Here is a 22112-nt window from a genome sequence, read left to right on the forward strand (position 1 = left end):
GTAGAAGGTAAACTTTGTCTCACTGTGAAGAATTGTTTTGACAGAAGGATAAAGTGGAGCACTGGGAAAGCACTTCTGACTTTCTAAAAGGAAGTCTCTAATTATTCCTGAACAAGAAAATTCATTAGAACAGGAAATACAAGATTTTAAAGAGATGGGGCAAGAGGGGGATTTGTGAAAGCTGGAGTTTACAGAGATGTCAGCCTTGCTAAATGTCTGAGGTCTCACAAGGGCTGGAAGAATTATGGATTATATATTTACATATTTTTGGAAGATAAAGAGGCATGAATTGCTTGGGGGATGGAATAGAAGAGGATTTCTTTTTTCATGCATCTGAAAAGAAACAATTCACTGGTCCTTATTGTGCTTGTGTGTTTGGTCTATTTGAATCTTTCTTTTCCATTAAATCCCAGTGAGTCTGTTACAGAAGAAACCTTGAGAAAGGCCAAGGAGATTGGGTTCTCAGACAAGCAGATTTCCAAATGTTTAGGACTGACTGAAGCCCAGACAAGGGAGCTGAGATTAAAGAAAAACATCCACCCTTGGGTTAAACAGGTAATGCAATAGTTACCTCTATCAAGGATTTCTGTTTGGAAATGTAGGTATCACTTCAAAATCATTAACAAAGAGTGCTTAGAAAACGACTCCAATTATTTGATGCCCATGATGCTGTTAGGTTTACTTAGCATAGGGTTGACTCATGTATAACATGAAAAGGATGAAGGGGCAGTGAGATGTGAAGAAAATATGATTTCTATGCTTTATATAAAATGACTGCAATTATCTCTGCTTTTGACCTATGCCCAAACATATATGTAGTGACAGAAATTCTTGGTGTGATAATATATGGATCAGCTGAGCCTCTGAAAAAAATCATTATCTTTCTGGGCACTAACTTTTTAAAGGGCAATACTTTATTTTAAGTGCCCCATCATTACGGTTCATTCAGTATTCATCGTGATGGGGCTAGGCATAATGATCTCATCTAGTATTCATGACAATCACACATGAACATTCATAGGTATGCCATTTGGTTGGCTCCCCCCCCCCTTTCTTTAATGGAAGGAGTGTCTTGGCTTAAAGTACCACCAGCTGCTTTTTGTCCTTTAGAATCATTGACTTTTCTCTGTGGGCTTAAGGTGCACATGTAAAACCTTAGGTCACAAGCTGGATTCTAAATAGTTCCTGCTCAGCGATTATTAGCTTTCTTCTTTCTAACCAGCCTTGTACCAGCCTGCCCTGTCAGCCCCAAATTCTTGCTCACTAAGCTGAGCTAGTGGCCCCTGAGAGTAGAATTGATTTTACTTTTTCCAATTATGTTCAGTGAGATCCAGATTCTACATTGCCTGTTGGGGCTTTATGGTATTTGTGTCACCCATTAGTGCCATCACTAACTTAAATCCTATATGTTAATTTGCAAACTAAAAACCTATTCCCATATGGGTCATTTTGGTCTGACTTAGATTCCATACACAGCTTCTTTAGGTCAGGTGAGTTGAGTAAGCGGTCCTGGTGACCTAGGGACATTTTATGTGGGTGTTGCCACTGCAGAGGTCTGAGATGCACTGGGAGATGTCCAGTTATGTACTGTTCAAGTGACCACTAGATTGTACTTTTATTTCTTTTGTCTCCTGTGTTTTCAGAATCAGTAAGCAATTTGACTATATATAGCTTTTCCTGCCTTTACATTTGACAGTAATAGACATTGAAGAAATACGAAAGCAGAACAAAAATCGGAGTCTTTAAAGATTGTGATAGAAAGAGTAAAATCCTCATCAAGTAATGAATTTTCTCTTGCAGATTGATACATTGGCCGCAGAATACCCATCCGTTACAAACTATCTGTATGTTACCTACAATGGCCAGGTAGGAACTACACAAGCATCGCATGAAGGGACCTCTGGATTTAGGGGGTAGCCCACATTAGGGAATGCACATTTTTTCCCTCTGAGTATCTGTTGACCTTGGTAATAGAAGTGGCACCAAGTAGGACAGCTGCCAGGAGGGTTTCTGTACCCATTCTGTTTGGAATTGATTTAACAGTGAAATCAAGCAAGCTAGAGAAGATGTGACCATGCTGTATTCTCATGACTAAATTGCAAATATTGAGTAGATAAACTTAAAAATGAGTAGAGCTTCTGGGAGATTTCATAACACTTTAGACTTAGGGATTTCCTAGGGCTAGTGGAGGTGCATGTGGGAAAGACATACTCAGAGATGGGGCAAGCATTTTAATTAGATGGAATAATAACAATACAATATTTTCTATTTTTCCTCTCAGGAGCATGACATCAAATTTGATGAACATGGATTGATGGTGCTGGGCTGTGGTCCATATCACATTGGTAATGTGATAACATGTTTACATTGGGGGCTTTACAGTTTTTATAGTACCATTTATGAATATTGATTCCATTATTCTGAGAGCTCACCAAACAAATGTTATTATAAAAATGGTTTTACAATTTAGGAAACTGAGGTCCAGAGAAATAAAGAAAGAAATCACCTATGAAGTGATTTAATGACAGAAAAAAGTAGGATTCAAGCACAAGCCTCAACAATATATTCTGTTCCCTTTTGTCTCATTATATTACATCAGAATTTTCTATCTTGTGAACAAAGAAGGGCATAATGCATTAAACTCTCTCCCAAGGGTGATCCTGAAGCATGGATGTAATCATGAGGGCACCACATTTTCAAAGGCCCTACCTCTAAACACTGTTGTGTTAGGGATCTTGTTTCTAAGACATCTATGTAAATGTCACCCATTTATATCACGGTGCTTGGCCTAGGGCTGTAGAACCTAAAGGCTTTCATGGGCACCTAAGCTCTTCTCTTTGGAACTTTCCAACCTTAGGAGAAGAAAAGCCAAGCTGATGACCAAGTACACATACTTTCTTGACACTGAGAAGGAGCATGTATCTGCATGTGGATAAGCGCACTTTGATAACACTTTGTAGAAGATAATGGCCTAATGCAAAGACTTAGCAAGTGTGCTTTGGTTCCTATGACATCCCAGCAGAGTGATATTTTGAGTCATTCAGGCTTTTATTATGCTTTAGATTAGTTCATAGAAGGTCACTCACTCTTAGAAAGGACAGGACTCTTCAATCAATGATGGTCTGTCAAAGCTGAAAGTCACCCCAGGGACTGCTGGGTTAGCCCTCTAAAGCAATATCTTAAGTGTTCTAATTACTGGCTTTGCTGTTTAGCACACTGAGACCAGTGTTTTCACTCTGAATTTCCTTCAATAAACGAAGGTTATTTTTTTACATCTAGTAATATTTCCCATTGACCTCAAGGCGCCAATTCCTTCAAACACGGAGATATCTATTACCAAGCATAAGTGTAAAGCCAGCATTTCACTATTGTCTAACTAGTCCACACTTTTCTTATTATTAACACTGCTTGTAAACAGGGTTTGAAGTTTTGTTTTAAAAGTTTAACTGAAAGACATTGGCTTTCTTAGCCTGGACAGGCTGGAGAAATATTTCTTTTCCTCTCACTCCTTTCCCCAATATCTGTCTCTCTGCAGGCAGCAGTGTGGAGTTTGATTGGTGTGCTGTCTCTAGCATCCGCACACTGCGCCAGCTTGGCAAGAAGACTGTGGTGGTGAATTGCAACCCTGAGACCGTGAGCACTGACTTTGATGAGTGTGACAAACTGTACTTTGAAGAGCTGTCTTTGGAGAGAATCCTAGACATCTACCACCAGGAGGTAAAAAAGAGGGCAGGAAAAATGAGAGAGAGAGAGAGAGAGAGAGAGAGAGAGAGAGAGAGAGAGAGAGAGAGAGAGATTTTGTACATATCTTATATATAATTTACATATAATTACATTCATGTGTGTAGATTTATAGTGCAGCTTTTCTTAGGAAATATCACCAATTTCTTCCATTGCCTCATTTTGTAGTGAGACTTTGAAAAAAAACAATGGCTTTGGATTTTTATTTTTGAGGTCTTGGCACAGAAGGATCATTTTCATACAGTATTGCTCATTAAGTTGTATGCATTCAACCACAGTGAAAACTTTACTTGGTAACACATACCACTCACATATTAAATAGCGTGGAGAGGTCTCCGTAAACATTTTTGGAAACGATTTGAGAGGTCATCTCTACATACTTAAATGGCGTGGTTTAATGATGAACAGTTTTCAGAGGAGACAGGTCAGCTATTTGCCAATGACCAGTTTGTCCCTTACCCAATCAGATGAAATCATTATCATTACCCTTCAGTTTGAGATCAGTGAGTCTATTTCAAATGAATGTGGTTCCGGTAAGACTTTCTCTTACAGTCATTGACCTATCCTGATGCCAATGTTACTGAGTGTTATTCTTCATGGACTAGTGATTTAAGGTTAGTGTAAGTCTGTAGAACAGATTTTCTTATATTATATAAATGGCTATTGGAAAATTCCAGAGTGAGATCCAATAGTTGGGCCTTTGATATCATTCTAGCTAATTCCTCACCACAAAGAAACAGCACTACATGTGGGGAAAATTACACTGAATCAGAGCCACAGCATCGGATTTGAGTTTTGACTGAGAAACTCACTGTCTGGTGTGAATTTCTTAAAAACTGCTGTGAGGTGTCCTTTTGTTAGTGAATAATATGAGGCTGTAGGTACAACCTATGCAGGTACTATGAAGATGAGGTGGGATTATGGGTGATATGGCTCTGTAGAGTGTAATGTATAGAGCTGAAACAAGGTGATAAGTTTATAACAAACAATAGATAAATTTAGGACCTATGTATAGGTGTCTGCTTAGATTGACCAAATCATTTCAATATAATAAACGACAATCATCCATGATGTAGAAGAGATTTTAGCCCTCTCACTAATAAAGGTTTTCTAGATGACATCTTTATATTTTCAGATAGGTAGGTGAGCACCAAAAGAAGTACATTATACAGATGCTTTTTTAGCACTCTGTAAATGCCAGGTTTAGTGGGAAAGATATATCTTAGTTAGGGTTCTAATGCTTGGATAAAACACCCTAACCAATAGCAACACACGGGCAGAGAAGGGTTTATTCTACCTTACTCTTTCCGATAACAGTTATTACTGAGGGAAGTCAAAGCAGAAACTAAAGGCAGGAACCTGGACTTAGGAACTGATGCAGAGGCCCTGGGAGAGTGCTGCTTACCGGCTTGCTCTTCATGGCTTGTTTAGTCTGCTTTCTTACACCACCCAGGACTACCAACCCAGGGATGGCACCACTATGGTGTGGGTTCGCCACATTTATCATCAATCAAGAAAACACACCACAGGTTTTCCCATGGGTCAATCTGTTGGAGGAATTTTCTCATTTGAGGTTTCCTTTTTCAAAATTAGTCTAGCCTGTGTCAAGTTGATATAAAAACTATGCAGCACAAACATTCTACCTTCAAGGCATTAATAAAAAAACTGGGATCCATGACCTATCATGAAAAATCCAACACTTCTTTAAAAATGTTAAAAAGCATCATAGGCAATAGCATCGTGTAAATGATACACTATTTCCTTGTGCAACGATTAAGGGATATTTAGAATCTTCTATACTGCTTTTAAATATACTTTTATATGACTTTTAATGACATTCTGAATGTATCTGAAGAATTTTAGAAATGAATATATTGATGCTTCACTGAAAGTTATTGACATCTAAAATAACAGCACCATATCAGATTATAATATTATGTCGGAGAACAGATAGAAGACATTCTACTGATGCATTCTTTAGGTTATACTATAGCATGTGTCATGTGGTATATACAAAGATGCACATATGTGTGTTTCCTCTCTGGATAGTGTTGCCCTTCATTACTGCACTAGATTTCTATTTGAAAAGTATAATGAAAAACATTAAGTTTAGTTATATTTCAACCCCATTTAAGACTTTTTGCTCAATTCATTTTATATTTTTTCATTTAATAACAGTGTGTGTGTGTGTGTGTGTGTGTGTGTGTGTGTGTGTGTGTGTGAGGCAGGTTAGGATAAACGTGTGCTCTCAGATACTTAGAGAAATGAAATAGAAATGACAATTTGAGTCCATGATGTTAAGATCAGCCAGGACAACATATAAAGACTCAATCTCAACACATCAACACACAGCCACACTCATGAACTCACATGTGCCCACACACACATACTCTCACTTGCACGTACCTCAGACTCCATCTGAAAATACAAGACCTTTGATGTCACTGATAGTTTGAGTCTTCCTTGGATGATTTACCCCACTTCCACAATGCATATTTTGCTGGTCTATACTTTGTAAAACTATACTGTGCCTAATGGTTGAATTGTATTAGTTTTAACACTATAGGTCTAGTTAGACAATAGTGCCTCTGTAATATAGAAAGTTAAATGGATGACTTGCAAACATTAATTATTAATGAGCACTACACATTAGAAAACGAAAGACTTTAAAATAGAAGTCATTTTTAGCATTTGGTTTAGTTGTAGTTAAATATGATGCCAAGGTTCTGCATAAGTGTAATATGTTACCTAAACTGAAAAGTACCAAACATATAAGGCATACTATTTCTCATTGGTACACACAGTGTAATTTTGTAAATTGGAGATAACTCATGAAATTGTAGAAATCAAGACCAATTTTAATTAGGCAAAAGCCATTTCTATTAGTAAGATAAGTTACATTTTCTAGTGTTGCACAATGCCTGAACTACAGCAGTTAATCAGCACTGACCAAAATGATTAATGCTTAGAAGAAATTTAAAGTTCTTGAATAAATTTGAAGCATTTTCTTTTAATTTGTTAGGGTTTTAAAAAAAATTTCTGGTGTGAGCTTGGATAATGCTTAGAAATGTCCTCACGTTGCCTTAACTTAGGGACATCAATGTGTAAAGTAGGAAATGACGCTGAAAGTAAAGTTGAGGGGCCAGAGATATAAATATGTATTTTCCCACATGCGTCGTGCTCTCATTTCAATTTTCAGTGCAGTGGAACTTGGAGAGCCTGTTGAACTGTTTTGGCATTAAATAATTTACAAATACCTTAACTTTAGAGTATTATATTTCAGTATTTAGGTGTAAGTGACCATGAAGTAGATGATGGGTCACCTGCGTGGAATGCCAGGATTCTGTTTCTATGTATATATCTACAATTCCTGTAGAGTCAGGAGTGATCTAAGACAGTGGGTGTCAACTTTCCTAATGCTATTTTTTAATACAGTTCCTCATGTTGTGGAAACCCCAACCATGCAATGATTTTTGTTACTACTTCAGAATTTTAATTTTGCCACTGTTATGAATTGTTATGTAACTATCTGATATGCAGGATACCTGATATGTAACCTGTGAAAGGTTCTATCAACTCCCAAAGGGATTGTGACCCACTGGGTGAGAAACCATTGATCTAAAATTAGGGCCTTCTGTGAAATGGTTCTATATCAACTTTGCTTAGCAAACATGCTCTCACATTGAATTGCTCTTACTGCACAGACAAGCCCTGCATAGGCCCCACATTTTCACTATGCTCTCCTGTGGACATGATTCAATTTCCCCGTGATGAATGATGAGAATTTGGTTTGGTAATGAAAGATTTTGTTTTGTCTTCCATCTTCCAAAAGAATGTTTTTCAAATTGTTCTCTTATCCTCTAACATCAACAATGTCTGAAAACAACTAGTGGAGTTGGTCTAGCACTTAGATATTTGGTATATTACATGAGTCTAGGTCCTTCACAGTCTACAGAGTTGAATCCATATGTCAGCTCTGAGTTAGCTATATGATACACTTGGATGCCTGGCAGTGGTGGCACATGCTTTTAATCTCAGCTCTCGGGAGGGAGAAGCAGGCAGATCTCTGAGTTCCAGGCCAGCCTTGTCTATAGGATAGCCAGTGATACACAGACAAACCCTGTCTTGGAAAACAAGAGAGAGGAAGGGAAGGGGGGAGAGAGAGAGAGAGAGAGAGAGAGAGAGAGAGAGAGAGAGAGAGAGAGAGAGGAGAGAGAGAGGAGAGAGAGAGAAAGATGGCCTTCAGTGAGCCTCAGTTTCTATAGCTATACAACATTTTTTGGTAACAACCACCCCACAGGGATACTATAAAGATCAAATAGACCTTTTAGATACATGGTAAAGGGTTAAGCAAAGAATAGTAGAGCCTATCTTATTCTTGCTTTGAAAGTTGTTAATTTCTTGGAAAAGGAGAAATGAATTTAATAAAATGTTGTTATATTCATTCAAATAATTTTGTTCAACTTCAAGCTCTATTTTAGTCAACATGGATCCTATTTTTAATTTCTTTGAAGTTTTTCACATGTGTTTCTATATGCTTAAAGGGAAATTTGTTTCTAAGCCTCAGTATCTTTTTTATTCTAGTTTAGTATTTTTTATTAAATTTTCTGTTGATTTTATGTACTGACCACAGTTTCCCCTCCCCCGTCTCCTCCTGTTCCCTCACTCCACCTACCTTCTACCCTCTTCCATCTCCTCTCAGGACGGGGCAGGCCTCCCATGGGAGTCAACACAGCATAAACATCAATATCTTAACAGCACACCTAAGAAACCCAAAATACTAAGAAGCACAGATTAGGGTAATAAAGAGAGTAATTGTTTTTAAAGGATTTGCAAAGATGTCTGTTGAATGAATTTTTAAAAGATGGTAAAGAAAGATGTGAACACTTTTATTATTTTCAGTACCATTTACAATGCCTTTAAGAATTCACCTGCAATGTGTTTGTTTAGGCAGCACTGTACTTTGTTATCACCAGAGCGATATTAGCTTTATTCCTTATAGGAGTAATTCAAAAGCAATTTCAAATCATGATAAAATAATTTGGCATGTATCTATCACTTCAGTAGTGCCATCAATATTCATTAGTAGGTCATTAAGGCAAATGTTAATTATGCTAAGCCCAATGCCTATTGGCTGTCATATTTTTGATATTAACATCTTTATTTATAAACTTACAATGTATGTAGGGTTTTGAGGTTTTATTATCTTATTAAATGCATCTATCAACTATGTGAATCATGGTGGTGCTCCTGTACAGTGTTATAGACAAAATGATTGAACTTCAGTGTGAGTGGTCAGTACACAGGATGAAATAATAAAGAAATGAACAGCTGTCTGCAAGTCTTCTCCCTGTTACCTTTTTCACTGGTTCAACAAGTCTTAAGAATTAGTTATTTACCTGTCTGTCTCTGTATATGTGTGTGTATATATAGATAGATATAAGCATATATATATATATGTGTGTGTGTGTGTGTGTGTGTGTGTGTGTGTGTGTGTGTGTGTGTGTGCTTATAAAGCTGGTAGGTGAGAAATTGGAACTAAAATGCTTTGTTGAATCCAGGGAAGAGAGGCCAAGGTATCTGCCAAAGAATACAAGGTATTTAGGATGTCAGAGTGGAAGTGAGAAGTAAATGGACTTGAACATAGAGTTGGTTAGAGGCTATATAAGTGAGGGCATAAAAGGATAAGAACAACAGCCTGAGAGGTTTGGGTCATATGAAGACTTTGTTAGTGGTAACATGCATTCTTGCAGATAATGAATAGAGTAGTCTCACTGGGTTGAGAGGACCAATGATGGATAAGACTGGAAAGATTAAATGGTTGGGGGTAGGCACTTTATTCTCTAGGTACTGGCCACTTTGAGAGAACTCCGAGTAAAGGAAAAAGTTGGAAAATAGGTATTTGTTTAGGGAATGGCAAGAGTGTCCCAGGAATTCATGGATTAATAGTTGTGCATGGATTATAGTGACAAGCACATGGCACAGTTCATGTATTTTATTAAAAATGTCTATGTAAATGTCTCAAGTGATATTCATATGTGGTTCTGTGGAGCTTTTGCACAGATTTTAGACTGTAATTACCTGCAAAGTCAAAAGAAGTTCTACTTATCCATTTTGTTAAAATCTAATATTCTTCTGCCCTGGTAAGCGAGATGAAAATCTCACCATGGTGATAAATATTTCAGTGAGGAAATGCTGTCAATATTATTAGCAAAGCTGTCCATTCCTGCTCACATTATTCCAGTGTCTGATACTGTGGATTGTCTCTTCTAGGCATGTAATGGCTGCATCATATCAGTCGGAGGCCAGATTCCAAACAACTTGGCCGTCCCCCTGTACAAGAATGGTGTCAAGATCATGGGCACAAGCCCTCTGCAGATCGATAGGGCTGAGGACCGCTCCATCTTCTCAGCTGTCTTGGATGAGCTAAAGGTGGCCCAGGCTCCATGGAAAGCTGTTAACACATTGGTAAGAAGAGGAACAAGTGTCTCATTTTAGTGTTTGCTTTTTTAGAGTCCTAACCCGAATGCTAACTACTAGTGAAGTTAACTAGAGGGCAGGTGGAATGAGTGCCATGCTTAGTGAACTTACTGCGAAGTAGCTGTGTTTCCATGATTGCACTTAAATGCTGGTTATAAACAGACAGTGGCATTCTCATTAAGATTCAGACAATGAAAAGAAGTTCAAACTATTTTTGAACTAGATTTGATATTTGGAATGAGAAACTAGGAATTTTATGTGTCTCGGTGTCCAATTTACATTTTAATGGAGTCTTTTGAGAGGAGGAATAAAGAGTTAGGTTACCCCTTGATCTAATGATACAAGCCTGCATTTTATTGCATATTTTAAGCTATTCATACCCTTTGTGTTGTTTTATTTTTCCCCTATTAATTAGAATGAAGCACTGGAATTTGCAAACTCTGTGGGCTATCCTTGCTTACTGAGACCTTCCTATGTTTTGAGGTAATATATTGTTTTCCAGAACAATGATTTGAAAACTGGGAGATACAGAAATGCATGCTGCATGCTAAGAACACTAGGATTTGGTGTGTAGTGATTTGTTAGTCCAACCACAGTCTTTAAAGCAATGTAGAAAGTGTGTGAGGACAAATGTTCAGTTTCTTCAGCTTAATCTTTCTTCTGGGATTGGTAACAGAGAGACACTACTATCCATGTCCACAAGTAGCACAGCTAAGGCATTTCCTTGCCAAACTAAAGAGGGATGGATTTACTTAGAAGATATTAAAACACAAACCTGGGCATCTCTCGGCATCATCTGTTTTTCATCAGCACCTTCAGATTGTGTCTTTGTTTTGAAATTTCTGAGTGTTTGAGATCAGAATTTTGTAATAGATGAGTTATGATGGTGAGGAACATGGGCAGAGAGGATCTTTTATATTAAACGTTGAAACTAAGTCCTATCATCAAAGGGGAAGTTGTGAATTATCACTTAGTCTCTTCAGATGTTACCACATGTAAGGAATCACTTCTCTGAACAGGGGATAATAAGAGAAACACAATTTGCTGTGCACAATTTGGAAGTGTGAATGGAATTTGAGATGGGATCCTTAAAAATAATGAAAAATTTCAAAAGAAGAGGAAATGTGCCCTTTTATTGAAATGACATTTTGTGTAAACCAGTCTAATAATACCACTTTGAAGAATTAATGTAATTCAATTTAAACAACAGGAATGAGTTTAAAGAGGGCTGGAAGAAAGTCTTTGAGCATTGCACATTATATCTGCCTTCCACTTTTCTGTGCTCTAAACCCTCAGTTTCATTGCTTTTGCCAACCCCTCACAAGCCAATAAAGCAATTGCTTCATGCAGAACTTTATAATAATTAGAAAAGATGAACAAAATATTACCTTTTAATGGAAGAGGGAAGTAATTTTTCTCCCTTACTCCAATGTTTCTCCTTTCCTATCTCATTTTGAAAGTGTCAAAATTCAGAATAACTCTATTTAAGATAGCGTTATTTCTTAGGTACTTAAGGGAAGACACAACTGAATGCATTTCAGCCAAAGGTTGCATATCATATTTGCAAATGGTACTGAAGAATTGCTTCTATTGTATAGTGGCTAAAAATTGACCTGTCTCGAAGAGTGCCAATAGGTTAAGATTAGCTGTTAATAACAAACACCAAAGGAACAGGGTGAGAAAAATTATGTTCTTGACTGAATCATGTTAACCATTAAGATCTACCTGGAACTAGCAAAGTATTGATGCTGTGAATCAGACAGTGTAATTCTGAGGCTATTCAATTGCTGGGAGCAGCAGGGTTTTGGGGAGAAGGGGGACACATCTAAGTTCTTTGACTTTTTTCTTTGATTTATTGACCTTGTGATTACATAAAATAAAAACTCAGTTTAGAAAAGAAGATACTTTTCTCTTTTCTACCATATTGGAACTAGACATTGCTTGGAATTGTTTAATAAAATGTAATATGCCTTACTTCTGAACTGGTTAAAGAAACTCACCTGCTTTCTCCTCTACCCTATCCAGTGGGTCTGCCATGAACGTGGTATTCTCTGAGGATGAGATGAAAAGATTCCTTGAGGAGGCCACTCGAGTCTCTCAGGTAGTGTCCCATTTCCTCTCACTGACTCTGACCAACTGGCATCTAGTTTTCTATGCAGATTTTGTTTTCACACGAAGCTTTTAGGGTCACTTTCTGCTCTCCTCCTTTCTGTGTACTAGCTTCTTACAGGTAACAATGACAAGCTAAAAAAGAAAAAGAAGGCCTTAGTTGATGACTCAATTCTTAGGCTTAGTAGATAAGAGAAAGACCTATGCATTTTTGATCATCCAAATTAATATGTTCGGAGACTCTGGGAATGTAGATGGATGAGAACCTATGCTGGATGATTAATAAGTATCTTGACCTCTTCGTGAGTTCCATGCTGGTCAAGTTATTCCTGGGACTCCCCATCTCCAGGACTATCCAGACATGCTCATCATTATCTAGTGAAAGATTTCTTGGCTTTTAATTCTCACACCTGGGGATTGGTCTTAATCAACCATGCAACTTTATTAGTAAGTCCCCTTGTTCACCTATTGATTTCTTTTTCCATCCTCACACACTGCATCTGTGAGTTAACAAAAATGTTTATAATTTTCTAGTGACTTAGACACCTTTCTTAACTGCCCCAAGCTTTTACTTCCTCTGTTGGTGTTACCTTGGTGTGCTCCATTTAAGATTTACCCAGCAGGGTTATTGATTTGCAGACCTCGCACCGTGGAGGATGAAAGTAATGTTTTCCTTTAAAAAGCTTTCAAAGGCTAGTTGGGGTTTAAAAAAAAAAGAACAATTCAGAGACGAGTTTGATGTTAGGCAAGTGGAATTTGAAGGGAGCTGAAGAAGGAAGTCAGAGGCATTTCAAAGTGGGAAAGGATCGTAGATTGTTCTGAACACAAGAACCTGGGACCCTTTCCTCTGTGATAGCTGGTCATCAAGGATGCTTGCTCATGGAGAATGTGTAGAAAGATAATGAGTGAGAAAAAGGTAAAGTCTGAAGAAAGGAAATCAATGGGGTTAGAGCTTATATTTGTGTGGATGTCCATTACTGAAGGACATCTCTGTAATGGGTCAGTTAACTAACTTTTATACTTCAATCCTTGCCCAAGATCCTGCTGTGTTCCTGTTCAGAGGGGCCACAAACAACTCCCTACATTCGAGGGGTAGGATAAGGTTCTCTTTTTTATCTCTGCCAGGCACATTTCAGCCTCAGAGGGCTTCAACTCAGTAGAATTTATTTTATTTTTCTGTCAACATGTCAGATGAACCTACATAGGGCCACAGTTTTGTAATAGAGATGTCCTTTTGGAATATATTCTTGTTCAAGGCTATCCATCATGGTAGAACAGAACCCATTATATTCATTTCAACATATTTAGAGTAAAATCCCATTGTTCCTTCATTTGTTTACTCATTCAATATATAGTAGCTAAAAGATACTGTTTTGGTCTCACTGTCAAAGGATATAATCATGGAAAGATAATCTAATAATTCATCTGTATTTATCTCTATATTTTTGCATATATATACACATAAACAGACACACCATATTTGTGGGTATACACTCACACACTATCTGCACTCACAGATTTTCTTTGCTTGTACTATCAAAGCATGAAATAATTATAATTAGATATAAGCATTGCAATAGAGAAAATTTGGAATGCTGAGGGAGACTGTAAGAATTTCGATGTCCATTTCTCCCCAGGGGATTTTAAAGCGAATGTCTGATGATTGACTCAGAGTTAACTGGGTGAAAATCTGCCGTGTGAGTAGAAAGAAAGAGGATGTATATGTAAAAAGTTGAAGGTGAGAAAGACCATAGGAAACACATAAAGCATTCATTACATATCAAGGACATAAAATACAGCACTGACTGTACTGCTGTAGTACAGAAAGGGTGAATTACAGAGAAACACCGAAACCATGGAGAATGGTTCGTGAACTCCTCTGGCAGTTCAGGATGGAGCTGGCAGTGCTCTGGAATAACATGGAGAAGAATATCAAAGTACGATACTCATTGAAGGGAATTGGTGAATGGGTAGAGGGTAAGGTTGAAAGTTAATGAGAATGACTAGGGTTTCTGATGCAGAGACAACAGGGCTGGAAGGTAGTGACATGACAGAGGTGAGAAATGCTGGAGAAGGAGACAGTTTAGTGGAAGGAATGTATCCCATGTTAGATCATTTGAATGGGGCAGCCTGAGAGGAATCCAAAGGGTGAACAGGTGAAGGCAGAGAGTGGTGAATATTTATAATTGAGGATGAGGAGATGAGTTAGTGGGGTTGGAGAGACAGCTTAGTGATTCAGTATACACACACACACACACACACACACACACACACACACACACGCATGCACACACACACATATGTATACACACACACACACACACACGCGCACACACACACACATATGTATACACACACACACACACACACACACACACACACACACACGCACACACACACACATATGTATACACACACACACACACATATGTACACACACACACACACACACACACACACACACCACTTACATGTTGGGAAGCTCCAGAAGGATCCATCACCACTGGCATCCACAGGTATGACCATTATATGCACACACACACACACACAGAGCCACATACATCTACATATGATTAAAATAAGGTAAAATTTAAAGGAATATGTAAATATTGACTTTGAAATTAATAGCTTATCCTTTACAGTGACACCAGCATTCTAGGGCCTCATGGGAAATAAAGGATGATGTGTCTTGAGAAAAAGAAGTGTGAAAATGTACCTTAAAGTTTAAACTCTATTTACAGTGTTCAAGGAGATATGTTAAAGTTAACACATGCATAAGATGATGAGTTTAGCATAGTGACCAGAGGGGCTTAGAGAAATCTTCAAGAAGGCAATGTGTGGCCTAGGCTTTGAAGGTAAGATGAAATATGAAAAATCACACTGAGGAGAAAAGACGATGGACACATAGGGAAGATAGGCATGGAGACGAGTAAATACTGCAAGTGGTCCAGAATGCAGAATCCCAGAGCATAGGGGAGGAGATACATAGATGGGCAAGATCACCAGGCATCCTCTTCATTTAGTAGGAAGCAGTCAGTCTGGGTATGGAGGGACACCTTAACATTGTCCCAGGACAACCGAGAATAGGAAGAAATTCAAGACTGAAAGGCAGCCCAGAACACTGCCAAAAGAAGCACTTGTTAAGGTTAATAAGGAAATATATTTGACTTGATATTCAGTTGCCATCACCATACTCTAAAAACAGGATTAGGCTTATCAACTTCAGACAAAGGAGTTCATCTTCAAAACTGAAAAATAAAAACAAAAAACAAAATAAAACTGGAGGTTAGGACTGTCCTTTAAGCTTATTAACATTTCTTACACATTTAATTTGCATTTTGAGTAGGAAGTTGTAGCATTTGCCAAAACAAGTGAGGACAGAAATAATTTGACCCAATAATAATCTGCAGGTACAGAGTAAAAATGATGGATCTGATAGAAGGGAAGGACACTATATTTGTCTCATCCATAGATTCCTCTTTTCTCAAACTGTCTCAGAAGCCAATATTTGGGATTTCAGGATTCATTTGTAGTTTGCTGAGCCCTTGGCATTGTAGAAAAGCACTTGCTCCTACTGTAAGCAGAGCATGACCTTATTCTTACAAAACAGACTAGCTAATGAGTGTCTGTTGTATGTCTGGCCTTAAGTTTTCTACAGGGACTGGCTTGTTATTTACTCAAGCTACACAACTACCTGATACTATACATGGAATTTGTGCTCATGGTTTCAATTTTGTTTTTTGTTTGTTTGTTTGTTTGTTTGTTTGTTGTTGTTGGCAGGAGCACCCAGTAGTCCTGACTAAGTTTATCGAAGGGGCCCGGGAAGTGGAGATGGATGCTGTTGGCAAAGAAGGAAGGGTATGTACATCCTCTCACTTTTTCCATCTTTGTCTTCTTCCCCTCTTGAAACATTCACAGGTTAGAATTCACAGCTTCTAAAAGTGGTATGTCTGAACATAGTGGGGAAGCTGTTCAATCAAAACTACCACTGCTACAACAAGCATCACCCCACCCCCACTGCCCCACTTCCCTAATAACAAATAAGACAACAAAACCCAACTCTAAAACCCAACTCTTGAAGTCTTTGAAGATGACTGAATGGAAGTGTCACGGGTATCTCATTCCTCGAATTTCAAACTGTTAGCATTTCTCTTTGATGATGTTCAGTATCAATTATCATCCCACACTCATCATTCTTTTTGAATAGATCTTTCATTCTCATTTTCTTTTGTCTGTGGAATTCCTTTTATGTTTCAACGAGTGTTATAAAAATACCCAAATACTTTGCTTTCTAAACTTTCTAATTGAATCTCTGATTTTTCTTCTCTTATTTCTCACTCTCTCCCTCCTTTTCATTGGATTAATAAATGTAGCCAAACAGAATTGTGTAGGCAGAACAATAACATAAAATTAGCTTACCATATCACACCTGGAATGGCTGGAACACTGAATGCCTCCCACTTCAAGGAGAAAGGGATCTGGAAGAGTGTTTCGCTTGAACTTGCTGGTTGTCTTAATAAAGCATTTGTGATTTATCTTGAAATGTAGTACTTTATGTTTCAGAGAGGCATGTCATTTTATTTGCTTCAAGGATAAAGTAAAAAATTGGCCTTCATCTTTTGTTTTGCAAATAATTCAAAACACTGCCAAATATATCAAATCATTTTCCCTAACAGATTAGCAGTTCAGAATAGATTTTTCTTATTTTCTTTTAAATTCATGATAGTTTCTATTAACTGCAGAATCTCATAATCCTGATTTGAAGCACTCAGAGATACTATTTCCAGTCTCCTGTCTTTAAGGATAGGGATTTTTGCTGAAGCATCTGCAGAGGGTGTTAATCTAGTTCTTTTAACTTATTGTTGACAAAAAGCACACATTCCTTTAAAATAGCACATGGTGGTTGGGTGGTGGCGGCACACACCTTTGATCTCAGCACTCAGAGATGCAGAGGCAGGTGGATCTCTATGAGTTCAAGGTCAGTCAGATCTACACATAGAAACCCTGTCTTGAAAGCACCAAAAAAGGATTAAAAAATTACACATGGTTTTTGCCTTCATGTTTATTCAGGATTTTGGATGGATTCTAGGACCTGGAAGATGCTAGGTTAGTGCTCTGCCATTGAGCCACACTTTCAGAACTGTTAGGTTAAATGTTGGACTCCTCTTTTTGTTTCAGGAAGAGAGTTTCACCCATTATCCATCTCCAGATAATGTTTTCCTTCCTACAACTCTCTCCTAATCTACTGTTTTAGATCATAGAGTAAATTTCCCTTTCTTTCCACATTTACTATTTGAAGCTAGAGATAGAAGGCAAGAGGAATGTTATTGTAAATCTATGGATATGGAGGATGGGGACTGTCCTGGAGACAGGTGCGCTTGTCCATTACTGCTGCCAATGGAGCCCATGCTGGCTCCCTGGTTTTGCTCTGTGTTCCTGGGATATATACTAGGTTTCTCCCTGCAATCCATTGCACATTGTCCCATAATCTGTCTTTTGGAAATGTTTCAGGTTACTCACACAAATTTAAAATTTGTTCCCTGAAATGGACAAATCACTCAGGTTTATCATAATTCTCCTTAGTTCAATGGTATGATAGCTCCTGTTTCCTAGATTCTTAGATAATACACACACACACACACACACACACACACACACACACACACACACACAGAGTCAATCTTTCACAAACATGTGCATCTAGGCATTCACACACTCATACTCACATATATAAATACACATAGACTTACACACACACACACACACACACACACACACACACACACACACACACACACTTGAGCTCATTCACATGTATTCTTTGTTTTACGAACCCTCTGTGAAGATAAACACCATTGTTAGTCCCCTTTCATTAGAAACCAATGCCACTCAACCTTGTCTAGGTCTCAGAGTTCAAAAGTGGCATCAGAAGAATGGAAACTCAATGCCACTCTTATTTAAACCATTTATAAATATGATGAATAAATAAATCTGTGTGCTTTACAACAGTCTTATACAGCCATGGAATTATTCTTCTCACAGTAAGCCTCATAAGTTCCCAAGCAACACATCTTATTAACATATAGACTAGTGATTGAGGTTATAGGCTTCAGAATCTGACCGTCAAGGGTTCAAGTTGCTCTGAATTTCACTAGTGACACAAACTTCATCATTCATCTTTATATTCCCTTTGTTTCTTTATTATAGAGGACAAGAATATTTCCTAGTCTCTCAAACTTCACTTTATAGATCTCTGCATTAAATCTTCAGTCTTTCTCTCTAATTCACCAAAATTTGAAGGTGTGTGATGTATGATGCCGTTCACCTCACTGAACATTCACCTCTCTTGTCTTCTTTCCCAATGTCTAAAAGATAAAGCTGTTTCCACTGTAGTTTCCTGTGCCATCCTCACTGTCACTATGAGTTGACTTAGTCTTTTCCTGTTTATACCTTTGGCAATCAGTAGAAGAGAAAAAAAACAGTATCTTTGTCCCTCTCTGTTCTCTCTAGAGGCTCCTTGTCACCTTACATTGATACTCAGAAAGTGGAGCAGCTCTTTCTCCTGCTCTTAATGGGAGTTTAGCAGAGTAATTCACTAATGGTGCCCAAACTGGTGAAGCATCAAAGGGGGTAGGTGATGGAGTAGTATCTGGATATAGATGTTTGACAACTGTTAAAAACTCTCCTTTCGACAGGTCATCTCCCATGCCATCTCCGAACATGTTGAAGATGCAGGTGTCCACTCAGGAGATGCCACACTGATGCTACCTACACAAACCATCAGCCAAGGAGCCATTGAAAAGGTCATCATTTATAAATGGAAGCAAAATATGAAAACCGCCACCACAGCAATAGGAAAATCCCTTAGATTTTAAAAACACTAGGTTATGATGTAAGGCATACTATAGCTTACATTTAACAAGGAACATCCTTACTCTTAACTAGCTGAATGTCTTAGAGATGATCTCTTTCACTGGTTAGAGCCGGATAGGTTGTGTGATAGTTCAACCTTTAATGTACATCGGAACCATCCAGGTGAAATACCTGCTAAAACCGCTGCCACCACTGATGCCACGATTCTGGAAACCTCTCTCAGTAGTAATTCCTAGAGTTACTATTACCAGGAGTCTCAGGACCAGACAGAGAGTTTGGATATCAGAGCAACAAAAAGTGATACTTTTGAGGAGTGTAGAAGCAGGTTGCATCAGCCACATGGAAACCTCTGGAACCTGGAACCTTGAGTTCTACTCCAAGCCAGAACTTTGTGGTATTTCTCTTGACAACTCTTTGAGAGCAGTTCCTTTAAAGAAGTATCCAATATGACTGCTTCAGCACCCCATATGCATGGCAAGGTTTTATGTAGAGTTTGCTATCTTAAATCAGTATTGAGAACTTAAGGGAAGTCAAATTGACTTGGCTATTTATAGAAAGCTTTTCCTGCTTTCCTGCCATAAGAATTTGTGTCAGTCTGTACATTTCCTTTGGGTGCATCTGAAGATTTTTGCTCTAGAGTATGGAGGTGATAAAATGCTTTGTAATAACAACAGCGTAGGAGTTTTAAAAGTCCTTAGATTTAAAATATGATTCATTTCCTCATGTTAGGGCAAATAAGCAAAAAGCCCAAGATTTTCTTAAGTCTCTCAGACAGGACAGGACATAGACCAGTGGTTCTTCTCAATTTGTGGGTTGTGACCCCCTTGGAGGTCAAATGACCATTTCACAGGGGTCACCTAAAGCCATTGAAAAACAGATATTCACATTATAATTTGTAACAGCAGCAAAATCATAGCTATGAAGGAGCAATAAAAATAATTTTATGGTTGGGGGCCACTACAATGTTAGGATCTGAATTAAAGGATTGCAGTATTATCAGAGTTGAGAACGACTGCCATAGACTGTGCTTCCATTCATAGCCAATTAAGTTGCTGCCCCACTCCTGTACCTGTGATGATTGGAGAGTTCTTGCTTCCTGTCATCATTGTGCCTCTTGACATGGGAACCTGTTTCTTGCTAGGTATAGGGGCTCCAACCTTTGACATATACAAGGCCTCCCTGCAGGCAAGCACTATTTCTTTTTTACCATAATATCTATCCTTGTAGAGTTCAGAGTAACAGAAACCAACATAAAATAAACATCCCTGGCTGCTTTGCAGGACCATGTATTTTGTAAGCCTGCCCTTCTCAGTAGGTAGGCCATTAGATTGATGTTTGGTCTGAATTGAAGTTTCTGGTGTTGTAGGAAGTGTTCAGAAAGATTTCATTTAACCTTCAGTGTAAGAACAGAGTACATAATTGTAAGAGATAGTACTTTGTGCATTACAGATTCTCTTGTAAAATTATCTATTTCTTGATGCTTAATATTATCCATTATTGCTATTAATTATCATTATGAATGAAGATACAAGTTTCTATAGAGAGCAATTAAGACCATCTAGATAGAATTCTGCTTTTCTTTAAACATCCACTATGCTCTTTATCACAGTGTCATTGTCCTTTTTTGCTCTAGGTGAAGGATGCAACCAGAAAGATTGCAAAGGCTTTTGCCATCTCTGGACCTTTCAATGTCCAGTTCCTTGTCAAAGGAAATGATGTCTTGGTAAGGAATGTTAATGACCTTGGAGGACTTTGCTATCTTATAAGGTTATGTTGGGTCATGTTGGGTTGTGCCTTGCCCTGGTATTCTCTTTGACCTGGCAGCTGCTCCTGTCTGAGAGGGATGTTACATAGTGTGTAATGTCTCTCCTGTTTGAAGGCAAGGGCTCTTGATGGCACTGATGCGTCACTCACAGCTTTGTGAAGTACTTGATGTACTGAAAGATCACCATATTCCATCAACTGTGAAGCAAGATAAATGTGTGCATATCTTACAGTGAACAGTGTGTGTATTTGTGAGTTCTTTCATTGAAATTTGACTTACTCCTTACACAGAGAACAAAGTTGTTTTGTAACCCATCTTGAAAGACAAAATACAATCTAGGCCAATTAGATTATTTCTAGTCATTTTATTTTATTCAAACTATTAGTAACCAAAATCTGTTCACTACTCACTGAAGAGTCAAGTGGGGATTACAGTGATGTATGGGCATATCCTCCAACTTCAGATACTTTGTAACTTAACAAGGACTGGGAGGAAAATGAATTCAGAGATAACTAGAAGTATATTAATAGCTTTAATAGTTACCAGAGGGTTGTGTAAATGTCTTTGGAGATCATGTTTGCCAGGGTAAACACATGTGTACATGCACACATGCTCACACACACACAAACAAATACACATATGTGTATATGCACATACTGAACACATATTTGAATATCATGTGTTGTCTGGAGAAAATAATGAAAGGTTTAAAGAAAAATTTTATATTGGGAGTGGAAGTTTTCAGGATAGCTGGGATTTTGGTAGGTTGAAGGTAGAGAGGGTGTTACACATGATCATCTACAACAGTGAATAACAAGAACACTTTGGGAGATATTAATTTATCAATCTTTATGTTTAGAGAAAGTATTTTTTCCTAAATGAAGACTAGAACTGAATCATGGAAAGTAGGACTTGGGCCAGTAAAGTGGTGTCAGATAAGAGAGATAGATATTGAAGTATGTATTCCAAAGATGATAGAAAGTTTTACCAGCCAGTTTTTAATATGAAGCCATCAGAATTCCAGTGGGGACTTTTCAGTTAGGGGTGTGACATTATCCTAACTCTGTATTAAATGAAACGTGTCATAAATGTGCAGGGAGTGACCTGGGGAAATGGGATGAAAAAGAGTCAAAATTCAAAGATA

At 38.0% G+C, this 22112-nt stretch overlaps 1 protein-coding gene across 1 annotated transcript in view; it reads left to right on the forward strand.

Moving 5' to 3' along the window:
- The window catches only part of Cps1 (carbamoyl-phosphate synthase 1), a 112098-nt gene that overhangs the window by 73475 nt on the left and 16511 nt on the right, over positions 1-22112 (forward strand). The window contains exons 22-31 of the mRNA XM_027397136.2: positions 414-555; positions 1801-1866; positions 2282-2345; positions 3536-3717; positions 10015-10209; positions 10637-10704; positions 12247-12322; positions 16111-16188; positions 19026-19133; positions 20837-20926. Of these exons, the coding sequence (XP_027252937.1) occupies positions 414-555; positions 1801-1866; positions 2282-2345; positions 3536-3717; positions 10015-10209; positions 10637-10704; positions 12247-12322; positions 16111-16188; positions 19026-19133; positions 20837-20926 (1069 nt within the window). The remainder of the gene's footprint in view (positions 1-413; positions 556-1800; positions 1867-2281; positions 2346-3535; positions 3718-10014; positions 10210-10636; positions 10705-12246; positions 12323-16110; positions 16189-19025; positions 19134-20836; positions 20927-22112) is intronic.

The sequence above is a fragment of the Cricetulus griseus genome, chromosome 2, assembly GCF_003668045.3.
Source record: "Cricetulus griseus strain 17A/GY chromosome 2, alternate assembly CriGri-PICRH-1.0, whole genome shotgun sequence".
NCBI lineage: Eukaryota > Metazoa > Chordata > Mammalia > Rodentia > Cricetidae > Cricetulus > Cricetulus griseus.